Source organism: Tachyglossus aculeatus, chromosome 10, assembly GCF_015852505.1.
Source record: "Tachyglossus aculeatus isolate mTacAcu1 chromosome 10, mTacAcu1.pri, whole genome shotgun sequence".
Lineage (NCBI taxonomy): Eukaryota > Metazoa > Chordata > Mammalia > Monotremata > Tachyglossidae > Tachyglossus > Tachyglossus aculeatus.
The window spans coordinates 20,987,794-21,004,613 of NC_052075.1; the positions used below are offsets into that span (position 1 = coordinate 20,987,794).

General features: G+C 44.6%; 1 protein-coding gene across 2 annotated transcripts in view; it reads left to right on the top strand.

The window, feature by feature from the left end:
* MAEA (macrophage erythroblast attacher, E3 ubiquitin ligase) overlaps positions 1 to 16,820 on the top strand; it is a 139,577-nt gene that overhangs the window by 33,326 nt on the left and 89,431 nt on the right. For both annotated transcript variants that reach the window (XM_038752374.1, XM_038752376.1), the window contains exon 3: positions 7,390 to 7,593. In XM_038752374.1, the coding sequence (XP_038608302.1) occupies positions 7,390 to 7,593 (204 nt within the window). The remainder of the gene's footprint in view (positions 1 to 7,389; positions 7,594 to 16,820) is intronic.

The window sequence follows — 16,820 nt, forward strand, 5'->3', positions numbered from 1 at the left end:
AATAATCATAATTATAATAAGCACTTAATAAATACCATTAAAAATGGCTAAAATATATATAGAGAGAAAGAAAGGTGGACCTAGATAATCCAAATTGAGTTTTCTGTCCTTGAGTAATAGAAAGTTGGACAGACCTGAAGGCTACTACTTAGGTTCGGGAAAATTCTCATCAGTTTATGATGTACATAAGCAGATATTGTTGAAAAAAGTTCAGTGGAAAAACATCAAAACTATGCTCGCGTAAGGAATAACCAGATGTTTGCATGTCGAGGGATAATTTTACAAGTAGGTGGTTTTTAAAGTCTCCTGAGGAAATAGGAATAGATTCCATTCCGCTACAAGAACAAAACTGACCAGGATGAGAGAGGTTGCAAGCGGCTCCGCATAAACCACTATCACTGGAATCAGTTCCTTCCTGAGCGTTTTTAGTCCTACAGTCTCATGACTGAGGCTTATGTCATAGTGGATAGAGCACGGGCCTGGCAGTTAAGAGGTCATGGTTTCTAATCCTGGCTCCACCACTTGTCTGCTGTGTGAGCTTGGGTAAGTCACTTCACTTCTCTGGACCTCAGTTACCTCATCAGTAAAATGGGGATTGAAACAGCAGGCCCCATGTGGACAGGGACTGTGTCCAACCCAATTTATTTGTGTCTACTCCGATGCTTAGTACAGTGCCTAGACCAGAGTAAATGTTTGAATACTAAGATGACTGTTATCATTTCCTTGGCATCGATCAATTTTTTTAAAAAAAATTTTGATTAACTTTGAGACCCAGAGACTCTAACCCCTTATTTTCCAGCAGTTTAATGACCGAGAAGGTGTGATTCCATGAGATATGGCTTTTTGTTGTGGGCAGGGAACACATCAGTTAACTCTGTTATATTGTACTCTCCCAAATGCTTCATACCGTAAGCGCTCAATGAATATGATTCACTGATTGATTCCAAGTCACAACAGTCCTCTATGTGGTTTTGTCATTCTTGGGAAACTGTTTTGTGACAAAAACTAAACCCAGATCTGTTGCTTTTAAAGTCGTTTGAGAATGAAAACTAAGAAGATCGGGAATGGTGGTAATGCATTTTATGGTAATTGTTTAGGAAAAAACCTTGCGAAATTCTCGGGTAATCAAGTATGTTTTCCTTTGGAATTGAAGATGATCCTCTCACAATATTTCTATTTATGTGTCTAAGTGTGGCTAGAAGGACCGATATGGCAACAGAACATTTTCTTCTTTTTCCAGCTGAGAATATTAATTTCCTTAAACGCAGCATCAACTCAATTGATCAGGGGTTTGTTTGATATGGCATTTCCTTTAAACCGAAAAGCTTGCTTCTCTTGTTTCACCACAGTAATTACTATCACTTGTAAATTTTGAGGCTGGGGAAGCTACAGCGGGCCAGGATTTTTCTGTTTCAAAGCTTGCTCCGTAGATTCCCAGATGTCTTCCAGGTTGTTAGCAGAATACCAGTTACAGGGTCAAAGAATTGAGAGCTCGACTCCAATAGCTAAAGACATTTGACTAACCCTGAACCATCGGGCACTGGAACAGAATGCCATTTAACATTCTAGGCGGCTGGAAAACTGGCAAGCGAAATGTTAGGCATCAGGAGGAGATTTCGGAGAAGCATAATGCAGAGATATTTGTGAAATTTACTCCTCAGGTGTTGGAGATTTAATGGCTGGGAGCCAAGGGCATATGGAAAAGTAGCTGCAATTCCTGGATGAAGATCTTCCAGCATTTTCCCTGGAAAGAGATTGCCCTTTCCTTCAAGTTGTGTTGCTCAGAAGGGGAGAAACAGTTATTTAATAGGGGACCGGACTTCCTTATTGTGTCTAGACATAAATTTTAATCTAGCATTCTAGACGTAGGTGGCTTCTACTCAGGTGCCTCTTGGTTTTCATTTCAAGCACTCAGGGTGAAATGGAAAACTGCTCACTGCTTCCGGTAAGGGGGCATATTTTTCTGTATCTAATCCAATAATGTAAAAGAGATGAAGACATGAGTAGGTAGCCTAAACCTCAAAGTTTGGTTTCCTGGCTAATCAGCTGTCTCATCCGTGACAAGAATGGGCGTAGTATATGATTATGTGGTTCAATGATATTGTAAAATCTTTCTCCATTCTGTTGCCGTCGAAAGATGATTGAGTGCTGAGAAAGCTGGGGTAATTGGTCTGGTGGGAGCTCTTGAGTTTGAAATATGGCTGACGAGACCCTCGACCCAGCACGAATAAAGCAGGCTAGACTCAGTTCATCCAGAAAGCAGGTTTTCACTGTGTGTCTTGGATAGAATGCAGTTGGGGAATATCACATGTGTATTTCCGGATAGAGCGCCATGCGATGCGTAAAGAAAATAGTTGCATGCCTGTGGTATAGCACCTGTCAAGGCGTATATACTGTGATGTGAGTTTTCCTTAACTCAGGGTGCTTCAACAACATGGTCCTGGCAGCCTAGAATAACAATATATTTGATCTTGGTATTCGCCCTTTCCTCTCCATCCTAAGTGCTACTATACTGACCCAAGCACTTATCATGAAAAACAGTGTGGCCTGGGGGAAAGAGCACAGGCCTGAGAGTCAGAGGACCAGGGTCCTAATCCCAGCTCTGCCACATGTCTGCTGTGCGACCTTGGGCAAGTCACTTCACTTGTCTGGGCCTCAGTTTCTTGATCAGCAAGATGGGGATTCAACACTTGTTCATTCAATCGTATTTATTGAGCGCTTACTGTGTGCAGAGCACTGTACTAAGCGCTTGGGAAGTACAAGTTGGCAACATATAGAGACGGTCCCTACCCAACAGCGGGCTCACAGTCTAGAAGGGGGAAACAGACAACAAAACAAAACATATTAATAAAATAAATAGAATAAATATGTACAAATAAAATAGAGTAATAAATATGTACAAACATATATACATATATACAGGTGCTGTGGGGAGGGGAAGGAGGTAAGGTGGGGGGATGGGGAGGGGGAGGAGGGGGAGAGGAAGGAGGGGGTTCAGTCTGGGAAGGCCTCCTGGAGGAGGTGAGCTCTCATTAGGGCTTTGAAGGGAGGAAGAGAGCTAGCTTGGCGGATGTGCGGAGGGAGGGCATCCCAGGCCAGGGGGAGGACGTGGGCCGGGGGTCGACCGCAGGACAGGCGAGAATGAGGCCCATGGGGCTCTCATCATAATCCCCATTTTACAGAGGAGGTCACTGAGGCACTGAGAAGTGAAGTGAATTGCCCAAGGTCACACAGTAGACAAGTGGCAGAGCCGGCATTAGACCCCAGGTCCCTCTGACTCCCAGGACCAGGCTCTACCCACTAGGCCACACTGCTTCTCAAGTTAGGACATCCAGTCCCTGCTCCTGTTTGCCTTCATTGTGACTCTGGGCAAGCCACTTAACCTAAAACAGTGCATAGCACGTAAGTGCTTAAATCATTATCATTATTATCTAAGCGCTAGGGCAGTCCAACTTGTACTTCCCAAGCGCTTAGTACAGTGCTCTGCGCACAGTAAGCGCTCAGATACAAATGTTAAGCATGTACTATGAGCCAGGCACTGTACTAAGCACTGGGGTGGATACAGGATAATTCTCACTCCGACTTAGACTCTGCTCTCCACGTGGGACCTGATTACCTCGTATCTGCCCCGGAGGTTAGTACGGAGTTTGGCGCATCGTAAACGCTTAACAAATACCGTCATTGTTACTATTATTATTATAGCCCACCTTAACTACTGCACCGACCTCCTCGCTGATCTCCCTGCCTCAGTCTCTTCCCCAATCCAATTCTTACTGCATTCTGCTGCCTGGATCATCTTTCTACGAAACAGTTCGGTCCGTATCTCCCCACTCCTCAAGAACCCCCAGTTGTTGCCTCTCTACCGCCCTGTCAAACGGAAACCCCTTACCGACTGTGCCCGGAGTACCGACTAAGTGTACCGACTAAAACCCCTTTTAGACTGTGAGCCCACTGTTGGGTAGGGACTGTCTCTATATGTTGCCAATTTGTACTTCCCAAGCGCTTCGTGCACTGCTCTGCACATAGTAAGCGCTCAATAAATACGATTGATGATGATGATGATGATGATGACCGCTTTAAAGCACAGAATCGGCTCGCCCCCTCCAATCTTATCTCGCTGATTTCCTACAATCCCACAGCCTGCTCACTTCACTCCTCTCACCCCAACCTACTCACCGGACCTCCATCTCACCTATCTCGCCGCCGACCCCTCTCCCCATCCTGCCTCTGGCCCGGAACTCCCTCCCGCCTCATTTCCAACAAATCATCACTTGCCCCACTTCAAAGCTTTATTAAAATCACATCTCCAAGAAGCCTTCCCCGGCTAAGCTATTTCCCCTGCTCCCTCTTCCTTCGGCATCACTGGTGCGCTCGGCTCTGTACAGCACTTCTGTACATATCCGTAATCTATTTTTGTGTCCCTCTCCCCCTCTGGACTGTGAGCTCTTTGTGGGAGGGGAACACGTCTACCAACTGTGTTGTATTGTACTCTCCCAAGTGCTTAGTACGGGGCTGCGCACGCAGTGCCCAATAAATACCACTGTTTGTAAATTTCCAGTTTTCACAAATTAGTGTTAACTTCTTAACATGCTTGTGGTGACCGTATAGCCTCTGACCTTAACTCAGGAGAAGGAGCGTGGCGTAGTGGACAGAGCACGGGCCTCATGGCTTCTAATGCTGGTGCCGCCGCTTGTCTGCTGTGTGAACTTGGGCAAGTCACTTCAGTTCTCTGGGCCTCATTTCCCTCATCTGGAAGATGGGGATTGAGACTGTGAGCCCCACATGGGACGGGGACTGCGTCCATCCCGATTTGCTTGTACACCCCAGCGCTCAGTACAGTGCCTGACACATAGTAAGTGCTTAATAAATGCCGTAATTATTATCATTTTGTACAGAGAAAGATGTAATTCAGTATAAAGAGAAAGTGTGTCTTCAACTGACAGAACATGAGAGAATTTCTTAGGCTGCTAGGGGATGGAAATAGCCCAAGTAATGCTGCCTGTACCTTTTTTCTTCTACACAAAGCGAAGCAGAATGGCTTAGTGGAAAGAGAGAGGAACTGGGTTCTAATTCATGTTCTGCCTCACGCTGGGCAAGTGCAAGTCATTTAAACTCTTTGCCGCGGTTACCTTATCTGTAAAATGGGGATTAAATCCTTCTCCCTCCTACGTAGACTGTGAGCCCCAAGTGGGACAGAGACTGCGTCCAAACTAACTCTTATCAACCCCAGCACTTAAAACAGTGCTTGGCACATACTAAGCACTGAAGTACCACAAGTGTTACATTTCTCTATTTTTATGATATTTAGTAAGGCTTTACTACATGCCTGGCGTTAGGTATTGGGCCGAATAGAGCAATCCATTCAGACCCCAATCTCTTTTGCCCTTCTGTCTCCTGGAGTGGGCCTTGTGGAAGCTGCTTTGAAGTAGAAGCATCATGAGGGATTGGCGGGGGGGTGGAGGGGTGTGTGGGAGTGTGTGTCTGTCTGAGCAGCATTTTCATAAAAGTGAATCTCGCTGTGTTGCAAGAATATTTTTTAAAACTTTAGAATTCTGCTTTTCACTAAAGCAGCAGGTCCTAATAGGGAGCAGGGACAGGCAGGGACATAAGGAAAGACACTTACCCTTTCTGAGGCTCAGTTTCCCCATATGTAAAATGGAGGTAAAACAGATGGTGCAGTCTCGTGTGGGACAGAGACTGTAACTAGTGTGGTAGTCAGCGCTTAGAACAGTGCTTTGCACATAGCGCTTAACAAATACCATCATTATTATTAATCTGTATGAATACCAGCACTTAGCACATATAGTAAGCACTTCCTATCATAATTTAAAAAAACGTACTTGGCCTGAAGTGACCACATGTAAAGCTGGAAACTTTTGTGTTTAAGCTCCTAAATTTAGATTGTAAGCTCACCGTGGGCAGGGGATGTGTCTGTTTATTGTACTGCACTCTCCCAAGTGCTTAGAGCAGTGTTTTGCACACAGTAAATGCTCAATAAGTACAATTGACTGTATGAACAAGTCTGGAAAGCTTTTCATGGTTTCAGGGTTGTGAAGTTGGAACCTCCCACTTTGTGCCTGAATGCTAAGGAGAATGTGCACCCTTCATCCAATTGGTTAATACTAATAATAATTGTGGTTTCTGTTAAGTGCTTACTCTGTGCCGTGCCCTGTACTAAACACTGGGGTAAATACAAGCTAATCAGATTGGGCACCGTCCCTGTCCCGCATAGGACTCCCAGTCTTAATCCCCATTTTCCAGATGAGGCCCAAAGAAGTGAAGTGACTCACCCAAGGTCACGCAGCAGACCAGTAAGTCGCGGAGCCAGAATTAGAACCCAGGCCCGTGCTCTCTCCGCTAGGCCACGCCGCTTCCCTGCTGTAGCTGAACAGGGGAGGTCTTGCCCCAGGGAATCGCTCATTATACTGTGGGTGTAGATCTGTCGTAAGCTCTAGAGGCGAGTAGAATGGAGCCAAAATATGTTCCAGGGCTGTAAGTAGTTCACAATCCAATGGTGGAGAACAGGAAGGAAACACTTAGAGGCGGGCAGCTGCCAAGTGCCTCTCGCAGTCTCTTCGATTCTCTAAAATTGATGTTCTTTTCAGACTCTCCAGTGTGAACTCCATAGGCCACTTCTGTGACCTCTGTTGGCAACGCCTTAACTTGAAAGATAGTGTGGTCACGTGTGTATGAAAACATAGATGTCGTAGTGGCAGCATTGGTTGACCACCACCTCGGAACAACACAGTGATCTTAAACAGAATCGCGAGGCACATTCTCTAGACCGCTAGCCCCCTCGAGACTGTAATCTCGCTGCGGACAGGGAATGTTTCTGCTTATTGTTCTAGCGTCCTCTCCCAAGCGCTCTGCACACAGTAAGTGCTCAGTAAATATAGTTGAATGAATGAATTCTCTGCCCAAGAGGAGCCCGACACAGATTTTAAAATCAACAAAGCACCTAGTTTTTCTCTAGCTTGTCCGTCTGCAGGTGAGTCCAGTGTTCCGCTTAGACAGACTCACTTTATCTGCTTCTCAAAGATTTGCCCCTAGTGCAGAATTATCCAGCGGGGAGAAATGATGGTGGGAAAACTGAATATCTGTACATCTCTATTCTATTTATTTTATTTATTTATTTTATTTTGTTAGTATGTTTGGTTTTGTTCTCTGTCTCCCCCTTTTAGACTGTGAGCCCACTGTTGGGTAGGGACTGTCTCTGTATGTTGCCAATTTGTACTTCCCAAGCGCTTAGTACAGTGCTCTGCACATAGTAAGTGCTCAATAAATACGATTGATTGATTGATTGAATGCGGTTTATAGTCGCACCATGTACGTTATTGGCCGCTCTCCCCACGTTCCTGATCCCTGCTCGTCTTTGCTCTCCGTTTTTAGGCAGTCGAATCTATCCAGGCCGAAGACGAGAGCGCCAAGCTGTGCAAACGTAGGATCGAGCACCTGAAAGAGCACAGCAGCGACCAGCCGGCGGCTGCCAACATGTGGAAGAAAAAGCGCATGGATCGCATGATGGTGGAACACCTCCTGCGCTGCGGCTACTATAACACAGCAGTAAAATTAGCCAGGCAAAGCGGCATCGAGGTATGTTCACGTTTGGAATCACACGACCGGCAAGGGGGTGGATGATGAATTTGATGCTGAGCTACTTGATTATGTGCTAACGACGTATTTTTTCTGGACGGGGAAGGGGAACCTTCAGCAGTTTATTAGTGAATGAAAAACGAAATCGGCCTTTACATCAGATTCCTTCTCGGATACAGACATTTCGTCGATTGTGGATTTGTGGTCAGTCGGAGTGCTGTCTTCCATTTAGTACTTGCCGGAATCTCCTGCGTGTTTAGGTGACTCGTATTAGTCAGATGGTTTAAATGTCAAAGACACGTGTCACTGAACCCCACCCTCCCACCCCCCAATCTATTATAGTCTTTTAAACCCCGATTTTCTAAATCCCGAGGGAGCACCCTGGCAGAAATTTGGGTTTTTGAGTATTCTTTCTGTCCTGAAAATGCGTTGCCAGTGTCCAAAACCTAAAGACATTGTCCAAAGAGCTTTCCCCAGTCCTGCTGCCACATTCTAGCCAAAACATGCAGTGAAAACCTAAGTTCTGACCGAGTTGATTGTGGACGGGGATGTCTGTTATATTGCGCTGTACTCTCCCAAGCGCTTAGTACGATGCTCTGCACGCAGCCCTCAATAAATACAATTGATTGACCTCAGTGTGTATTTAAGGGGAGGAGGCCCTTTTTAATACACACTTGAAAAGGTTGTTTTAGTCCCTGGCTTCCTCCATAATCTTTTTTAGGAATATGACGTCTGAATGGAGCGACAAAGGTATCCCTGAAACAGTCAGTAGGCCGTGGACTTTGTCAGTAAACCAACAATTGTAATCTAACCTTGAAGCTCTTTATGTAAGTGGAATCTCCTGAGCGGGGAGACAGGCTTTGAAAACTTTTTAGGTATTATTCCTTAGTTTGAGTGCTTCCTAGTGAATAAAATATGGTAGCGGAGAAGGTGATCTCCTTTGTATTGGTGATATAAACATTAATTATCAAGGGCTCTGGAGTTGCACACTTTCCTCCCTTCTGAGGAATGTGGTCTTGGAAGATGTAGGGGGACTGTTTGTTCACAATTCTCATTGTCGTCTCTTCCGAGATGGTGCCATAATTGTTCTCACAAAATGTGTTTTCTTTCTGAGGAGTGATTTCTGTATAGTATGGTGATCTTATTAAAAACAAGTTTGGGAAGCAGAGCATGGTAGGTGGGTGCATTTATCTAATGAACTTTAAAACGTCTCTGTGCACTTCCACAGTGAGTAACCCTGAGCTAGGGGTTCTTGAGAAGAGGAAGAAACAAAGGGGAGAGGAGGCTTATCCAATACCTCTCAGTGTTCTCGCATTTTTCTTATTTCTCAATCAGCCAGGTTTTCTCTCTTGAGCTTTTGTGTTTGTTTTTTAATTGTATTTACTAAGCGCTTACACTGTGCCACCGGCACTGTTCTAAGCACTGGGGTAGACACAAGGCAGTGAAGTTGGAATTAATCCCTATCCCAGATGGGGCTCCCAGCCTTAGTCCCCATTTTACAGATGACGTAACTAAGGCCCAAAGATATAAAGTGGCTTGCCCAAGGTCTCACGGCAGAGCCGGGACTAGAACCCAGGTCCTGGTGGAATTGCGGGCGTAAGGCTAGGGTTGGTGTTCTGAGGTATTCCGAAGGAGAGATCGGGAACCCCACTTCGTACCAGTCATCGAGACAATTCGGCAAAGAAGGAGAGCCAGGGCTATTCATTCACCAGTTGCCTGGACTGTTGGAAAATGTTTTAAATGTTGTGAATGCAAGAGGAAGAGCCAGATCCATTCACCAGATTCCTGGACTAAAGAAAACATTGTAAATGTTGAGAGTACAAGCTGTGCTTCAGATCAACCAGCGCTTTCTTTTCAGAAAACCTGACTGGGCTACTAACAGTCTCAAAATTTGGGCCTCAGTACTTTTATCCTCCCCTGCCCCCCATTATTCTCTGAATATGCAAAAGATGAGGAAGTTCAGACCTGGGAAAATAACAGTCTGATAAATTCATAAAGACAATTTCAGCTTCCTGAAAATGCTCTTTACAATCTAAGCTCTCTGAAAGGTGATTTGTTGATGTATAATGAATGAACCCACCCCTCATTTTGAAGTTACAAGTTTTTCCTGATGCTCACTTACCATGTATGTGAATAATCAATCAATCTGCCCTTTATCACACGCTTACTGTGTGCAGAGCACTGTGCCAAGTGCTTGGGAGAGTACCGTTCCATCTCGTCTTCCTGATCCTTATTTTTCAGGTTTCTGTTTTTCTTTGGATATTTTGCATCTGTATTTGCGTGCACACCAACACACAATCTGCTTTGGCCCCATTTTCACCTTCCACCTTGAAGTTGGCTAATGGTAGCTCGGGCTCCATTTCCAGAACTGACATTTAAACCCCCATCTTCCTTCCCGGTAGACAGAGCAGCCCAATTCATTGCTTGCAGTTCTTCCCAGATAGGAGGGGTGAAATACGCAGTGAACATATTTTGTAAGGAATCGCACAAGTAGCTAATTAAATAGCATATAATACACTTGGCTCCTCATCTTTGAACCAGTTTCTTACAAGGGAAATTCCACACCCTTGGCTTTAAAGCACTCAATCTCCGTACCCGCCCCTTACCTACTGAGAGCTCATCTCCTCCAGGAGGCCTTCCCAGACTGGGCCCCTTCCTTCCTCTCCCCCTCGTCTCCCTCTCCATTCCCCGCATCTTACCTCCTTCCCTTCCCCATATCACCTGTATATATGTATATATGTTTGTACATATTTAATACGCTATTTATTTATTTATTTTACTTGTACCTATCTGTTCTATTTGTTTTATTTTGTTAGTATGTTTGGTTTTGTTCTCTGTCTCCCCCTTCTAGACTGTGAGCCCACTGTTGGGTAGGGACTGTCTCTATATGTTGCCAGCTTGTACTTCCCAAGCGCTTAGTACAGTGCTCTGCACACAGTAAGCGCTCAATAAATACAATTGATTGATTGATTGATTACCTTACCTCGCTGATTTTCTGCTCCATCCCAGCCTGTACACTTCGCTCCTCACTCACTCCATCAATCAATTGTATTTGAGCACTTGCTGTGTGCAGAGCACCGTACTAAGTGCTTGGGAGAGACTATTTCAACGGAGTTGGTAGTCATGTCCCTTGCCCACATTCAGTCAGTTGTATTTATGAAGCGCTTAATGTGTGCACAGCACTGTACTGAACTCATGGGAGAATACAGTGGAACAGAGTTAGTCGACACATTCATTCAGTCATTCGTATTTATTGAGCACTCACTGTGTGCAAAGCGCTGTACTGAACTCATGGGAGAGTACAGTGGAACAGAGTTGGTCACTACGTTCATTCATTCAGTCGTATTTATTGAGCGCTCACTGTGCAAAGCACTGTACTAGGTGCTTAGGAGAATACAATATCATCATCATCATCATCAATCGTATTTATTGAGCGCTTACTGTGTGCAGAGCACTGTACTAAGCACTTGTGAAGTACAAATTGGCAACATATAGAGACAGTCCCTACCCAAAAGTGGGCTCACAGTCTAAAAGGGGAAGACGAAACCAAACATACTAACAAAATAAAATAAATAGCATAGATATGTACAAGTAAAATAAATAAATGGAGTAATAAATATGTACAAACATATATACATATATACAGGTGCTGTGGGGAAGGGAAGGAGGTAAGATGGGGGGATGGAGAGGGGGACGAGGGGGAGAGGAAGGAAGGGGCTCAGTCTGGGAAGGCCTCCTGGAGGAGGTGAGCAATATAACAATATTACAATATAACAATAAACAGACACATTCCCTGCCCACAGCGAGGTTACAATCTAGAGGAGGAGACAGATATTACTACAGGTAAGTTGTGGATAGGTAAGTGCGTGTTATGGAGCTGAGGGAGGGGTGAATAAAGCTTGTGAATCCAAGTGCCCCCTCACTCTAATGCCAACCTACTCACCGTACCTCAATCTCGTCTATCTCACCACCAACCCCTTACCCACATCCTATCGCTGGCCCGGAACCCTCTCCCCCTTCCTACCCAACAGACAATGGCTGTCCCCACCTTCAAAGTCTTATGAAAAGCACGCCTCTTCTAAGAAGCCACCCTGACTGAGCCCTCATTTCCTCATCTCCCACTTCCTCTGTATCGCCCTTGTGCTTGGATTTCCACCCTGAATTTACCCTCCCCTCAACTCCACAGCACTTGGTAAATTTATCACATTATATAATACACGATCATATGTACAATTTATTAGATTCACATCATTTATATTAATGTCTCTCTCCCCCTCTAGAGAAGCAGCGTGACTTAGTGGAAAGAGCATGGCCTTGGGAGGCAGAGGACGTAGTTTCTAATCTCACCTCCGCCACTTGTCTGCTGTGTGACCCTGGGCAAATCACTTAACTTTTCTGTGCCTCCATAACCTCATCTGTAAAATGGGGATTAAAAGTGTGAGCCTCTCTTGGGATAACCTGATTATCCTGGATCTACCCCAGCACTGAGAACAGTGCTTGGCACATAGTAAGCGCTTAACAAATACCACGATTATTGAATCAATCAATCAATCAATCGTATTTATTGAGTGCTTACTGTGTGCAGAGCACTGTACTAAGCGCTTGGGAAGTACAAGTTGGCAACATGTAGAGACAGTCCCTGCCCAACAGTGGGCTCACAGTCTAGAAGGGGGAGACAGAGAACAAAACCAAACATACTAACAAAATAAAGTAAATAGAATAGATATGTACAAGTAAAATAAATAAATAAATAAACCGAGTAATAAATATGTACAAACATATATATGCATATATACAGGTGCTGTGGGGAAGGGAAGGAGGTAAGATGGGGGGATGGAGAGGGGGACGAGGGGGAGAGGAAGGAAGGGGCTCAGTCTTCCTTTTACCCTGCTTCCTCGACCATCTATTGAAAGCACCTTGTGGGAAGGGAACAAGTCTACCAAGTCTGTTTTATTATACTCTGTATCAATTAATGGTATTTATTGAATGCTTACTGTCTGCAGACCACTGTAGTGAGTTCTTGGGAGAGTCCCGTAGAACAGAATTAGCAGACATGTTCCCTGCCTATAAAGAACTTACTGTCTAGCGACTGTCCCAAGCATTTAATTCAGTGCTTAGTGCACAGTAAACACTCAGATACAATTGAAGCCACATGGCCTAGTGGATAGTGCTCAGCCCTGGGAGTCAGAAGGATCTGGGTTCTAATCCCAGCTCTGCCACTTGTCAGCTGTGTGACTTTGGGCAAGTCACTTCACTTCTCTGTGCCTCAGTGATCTCATCTGTAAAATGAGGATTAAGACTGCGAGCACCCTGGGGGACAACCTGATCTCCTTGTAACCTCCCCAGCGCTTAGAACAGTGCCTTGCACATAGTAAGCAATTAATGCCATCATTATTATTATTCACGTAGATCTGTATCCTCCAGGTATGTGATAATCACTCCACTCCCTGCCCCACAACACTTAGGTATAAATCCGTAATTTAATGTCTGTCTCCCCTTCTGGACCGTGAGCGCCCTGTGGACAGGAAACAGTCCAATGACTCTATTGTATTGCACTCTCCCAAGCTTTTAGTACGGTGCTCCGCGCGCGGCAAGTGCTGAACACCATTGATTGATTGAATTATAGACATTTTTATGCCAGGTCTCCCTTATTAGAGTGTAGACTTGCAGGCAAGTAACATGCCACATCATGCCATGTGTTCCCCTCTAGATTGTGAGCTCACTGTGGGCAGGGAATGTGTCTGTTTACTGTTATATTGTACTCTCCCAAGCTCCTAGTACACTGCTTTGCAAACAGTAAGTGCTCAGTAAATACAATTGAATGAGTGTCACGTCTTGATTCTGTACTTTCCACCCATCTAGTACAGTACAGTGCTCCCAGAGGGTGCTCAATAAATGCTCATGCTGTAGGAACTAGTGGGCTGACATGGGAGAAGAGGCCCCAACTAGCCCATTTCTGGCCCTCCAGATTCATTCACTCATTCAATCATATTTACGGAGCACTTACTCTGTACAGAGCACTGTACTAAGCGCTTGGGAGAGTACAGTGTGACCATAAACAGGCACATTCCTTGCCCACAGCGAGGTTACAGTCCAGATAGAATGTCACTCAAGACCTACATGCCAAGGTGCCCCGGGGGAAAAATACAGATGCGATAAACACACAATCCCAATCTGCTGCTCTGCTTCGGGCATATTTTAAAGTGATTTAGCCATAATTACTATTCTTTCCTAATAGGAACTAGATTTTCCTAGGGTAATATGCCCATGTGAGTAAGCACATCGCACTCATCTCCTACAAATGCAATGAGCCGTCAGAGACCATCAAACTGCCTTTCAACAAAACCGTGCCAAATTGCTCCCACAACTTCAGAATGGTAGTAATTAACTCAAAAGATGAATACTCCCTTCCTTGATTCTCTTTTTTTAGATGAGCCCTCCCTAGATGCTTGAACCAATTTCCATGGTACCTCCAATTTCAACTAAAGACCTTCACCTGAGCTGAATAGCCACCTTAACCAGATTTCCGTGTGACTCTCTTCACCGAATAAGCATAGCTTGCTTTTGATCGTTTTCTCTTTTAGATTTCTAGCCATTTCAGATGACTTTCAAATCTGACCCTTTGGAACGCCATTCATATGGAGGAGAGTCTTTTAGACTGTGAGCCCACTGTTGGGTAGGGACTGTCTCTATGTGTTGCCAGTTTGTACTTCCCAAGCGCTTAGTACAGTGCTCTGCACATAGTAAGCGCTCAATAAATACGATTGATGATGATGATGATGATGACTTTGGGCAAGTCACTTAACTTTTCTGTGCCTCAGTTACCTCATCTGTAAAATGGGGATTAAGACTGTGAGCCCCCCAAGGGACAACCTGATCACCTTGTAACCTCCCCAGCACTTAGAACAGTGCTTTGCACATAGTAAGCGCTTAATAAATGCCATTATCATTATTATTATCAACCCGAACCAAAGACGTGAGCCAGACTGGTGGCTTGATGGGAGCGGTAGACTGTGAACCCGTTGTTGGGTGGGGATTGTCTCTGTTGCCGAATTGTACTTTCCAAGCGCTTGGTACAGTGCTCTGCACACAGTAAGCGCTTAATAAATGCAATTTAATGAATGACTGAATGAACTTAAGCACAAGAATCAGTAGACCTTAAAAACACGTAATGCATTATTCATGCGTCCCACTGAAAATGTATTCTCTACAGCATCCACTAAAGTCTTATCTTTTTTCTGTGGTAGTTCTGCCCAACCTTTGTTGCTCCATTGCAGATTGGTGTATGATGATGGTTGTGGTGTTTGGTAAGCGCCTATTATGTGCCAGGCCCTGAGCGATGGGTGGATACAGGGTAATCAGGTTGGACACAGTCCCTGTCCCACGACTGTGAGCCCACTGTTGGGCAGGGACTGTCTCTATATGTTCCCAATTTGTACTTCCCAAGCACTTAGTACAGTGCTCTGCACACAGTAAGCGCTCAATAAATACGATTGATGATTGATGATAAGACTCACAGTCTCCTGGTGCTTGCCGTCTGTCATTCTGAATTATCGGTCCTTTATGTACTCTTGAAAAATGGGTGACAGTATGCTCAGAATAAAATGTATGCTGTGACAGCTGAAAAATTGCAGGGAATATGCTACTAAATAATAGCCCCTAAAGTATCTACAAAAGGATGTGGGTTAAAAGATTTTTACAGTCATGTAGGATTCTGGCAGATTGTTGTTGAAGCAAGCCCAATTCCATATTCTGGGTCTCTGATATCATCATCATCATCATCATCAATCGTATTTATTGAGCGCTTACTATATGCAGAGCACTGTACTAAGCGCTTGGGAAGTCCAAATTGGCAACGTATAGAGACGGTCCCTACCCAACCGTGGGCTCACAGTCTAAAAGGGGGAGACAGAGAACAAAACCAAACATACTAACCAAATAAAATAAATAGAATAGCTATGTACTGTAGCCTTGCCCTTATGTCGGTATGTCACCGCGGTCTTTTGTGATCATATAATTGCAGCATTCTTACTTGGTGATGTCTCCTCAGAGCTGCTCGGTAAGAATCTGCCGAGGCTCTCTTCCTTACCACATCCCTTGTTATAGATGAATAAATGAATGGCATGTAGAAGTCACCATGGAATGTCTCCCGACTAAATGCTCAGATAATACTGTGTGTCAACCTTGACTCCCTTTTAAAGAAGCAGCACGGCCCAGTGGCACGAGCCCGGGCTTGGAAGTCCGAGGACGTGGGTTCCAATCTCAGCTCCACCCCTCGTCTGCCATGTGACCTCGCACCGTGGCTCAGTGGAAAGAGCACGGGCTTTGGAGTCAGAGGTCATGGGTTCAAATCCCGGCTCTGCCGATTGTCAGCCATGTGACTTTGGGCAAGACACTTAACTTCTCTGTGCCTGTTACCTCATCTGTACAATGGGGATTAAAACTGTGAGCCCCCCGCGGGACAACCTGATCACCTTGTAACCTCCCCAGCACTTAGAACAGTGCTTTTCAAATAGTAAGCACTTAATAAATGCCATTATTAGTATTAGTATTAGTATTAGTATTCTCTGGGAGGCAGTGACCTCATCTGTAAAACGGGGATTAAGACTGTGAGCCCCATGCGGGACAGGGATCGTTTCCAACCCAATTTGCTTAGATCCACCCCAGCGTTTAGTACAGTGCCTGGCACATAGTACGCACTTGACAAGTACCATAATTAGTATTATTAATAGTAATAGTCTTGAGATGAGCAGCTCCCAGGTTCACATAGCAGCCGGAATCCTCAGCATTTACTGATGTAAATCCCCTCTCCATCCCCCCAGCCTTACCTCCTTCCCTTCCCCACAGCACCTGTATATATGTTTGTAAGTATTTATTACTCTATTTATTTATTTTTCTTGAACATATTTATTCTATTTATTTTATTTTGTTAATATGTTTTGATTTGTTCTCTGTCTCCCCCTTCTAGACTGTGAGCCCACTGTTGGTTAGGGACCATCTCTATATGTTGCCAACTTGTACTTCATTCATTCATTCAGTCGTATTTATTGAGCGCTTACTGTGTGCAGAGCACTGTACTAAGCGCTTGGGAAGTACAAGTTGGCAACATCTAGAGACGGTCCCTACCCAACAGTGAGCTCACAGTCTAGAAGGGGGAGACAGAGAACAAAACAAAACATATTAACAAAATAAAATAAATAGAATAAATATGTACAAGTAAAATAAAT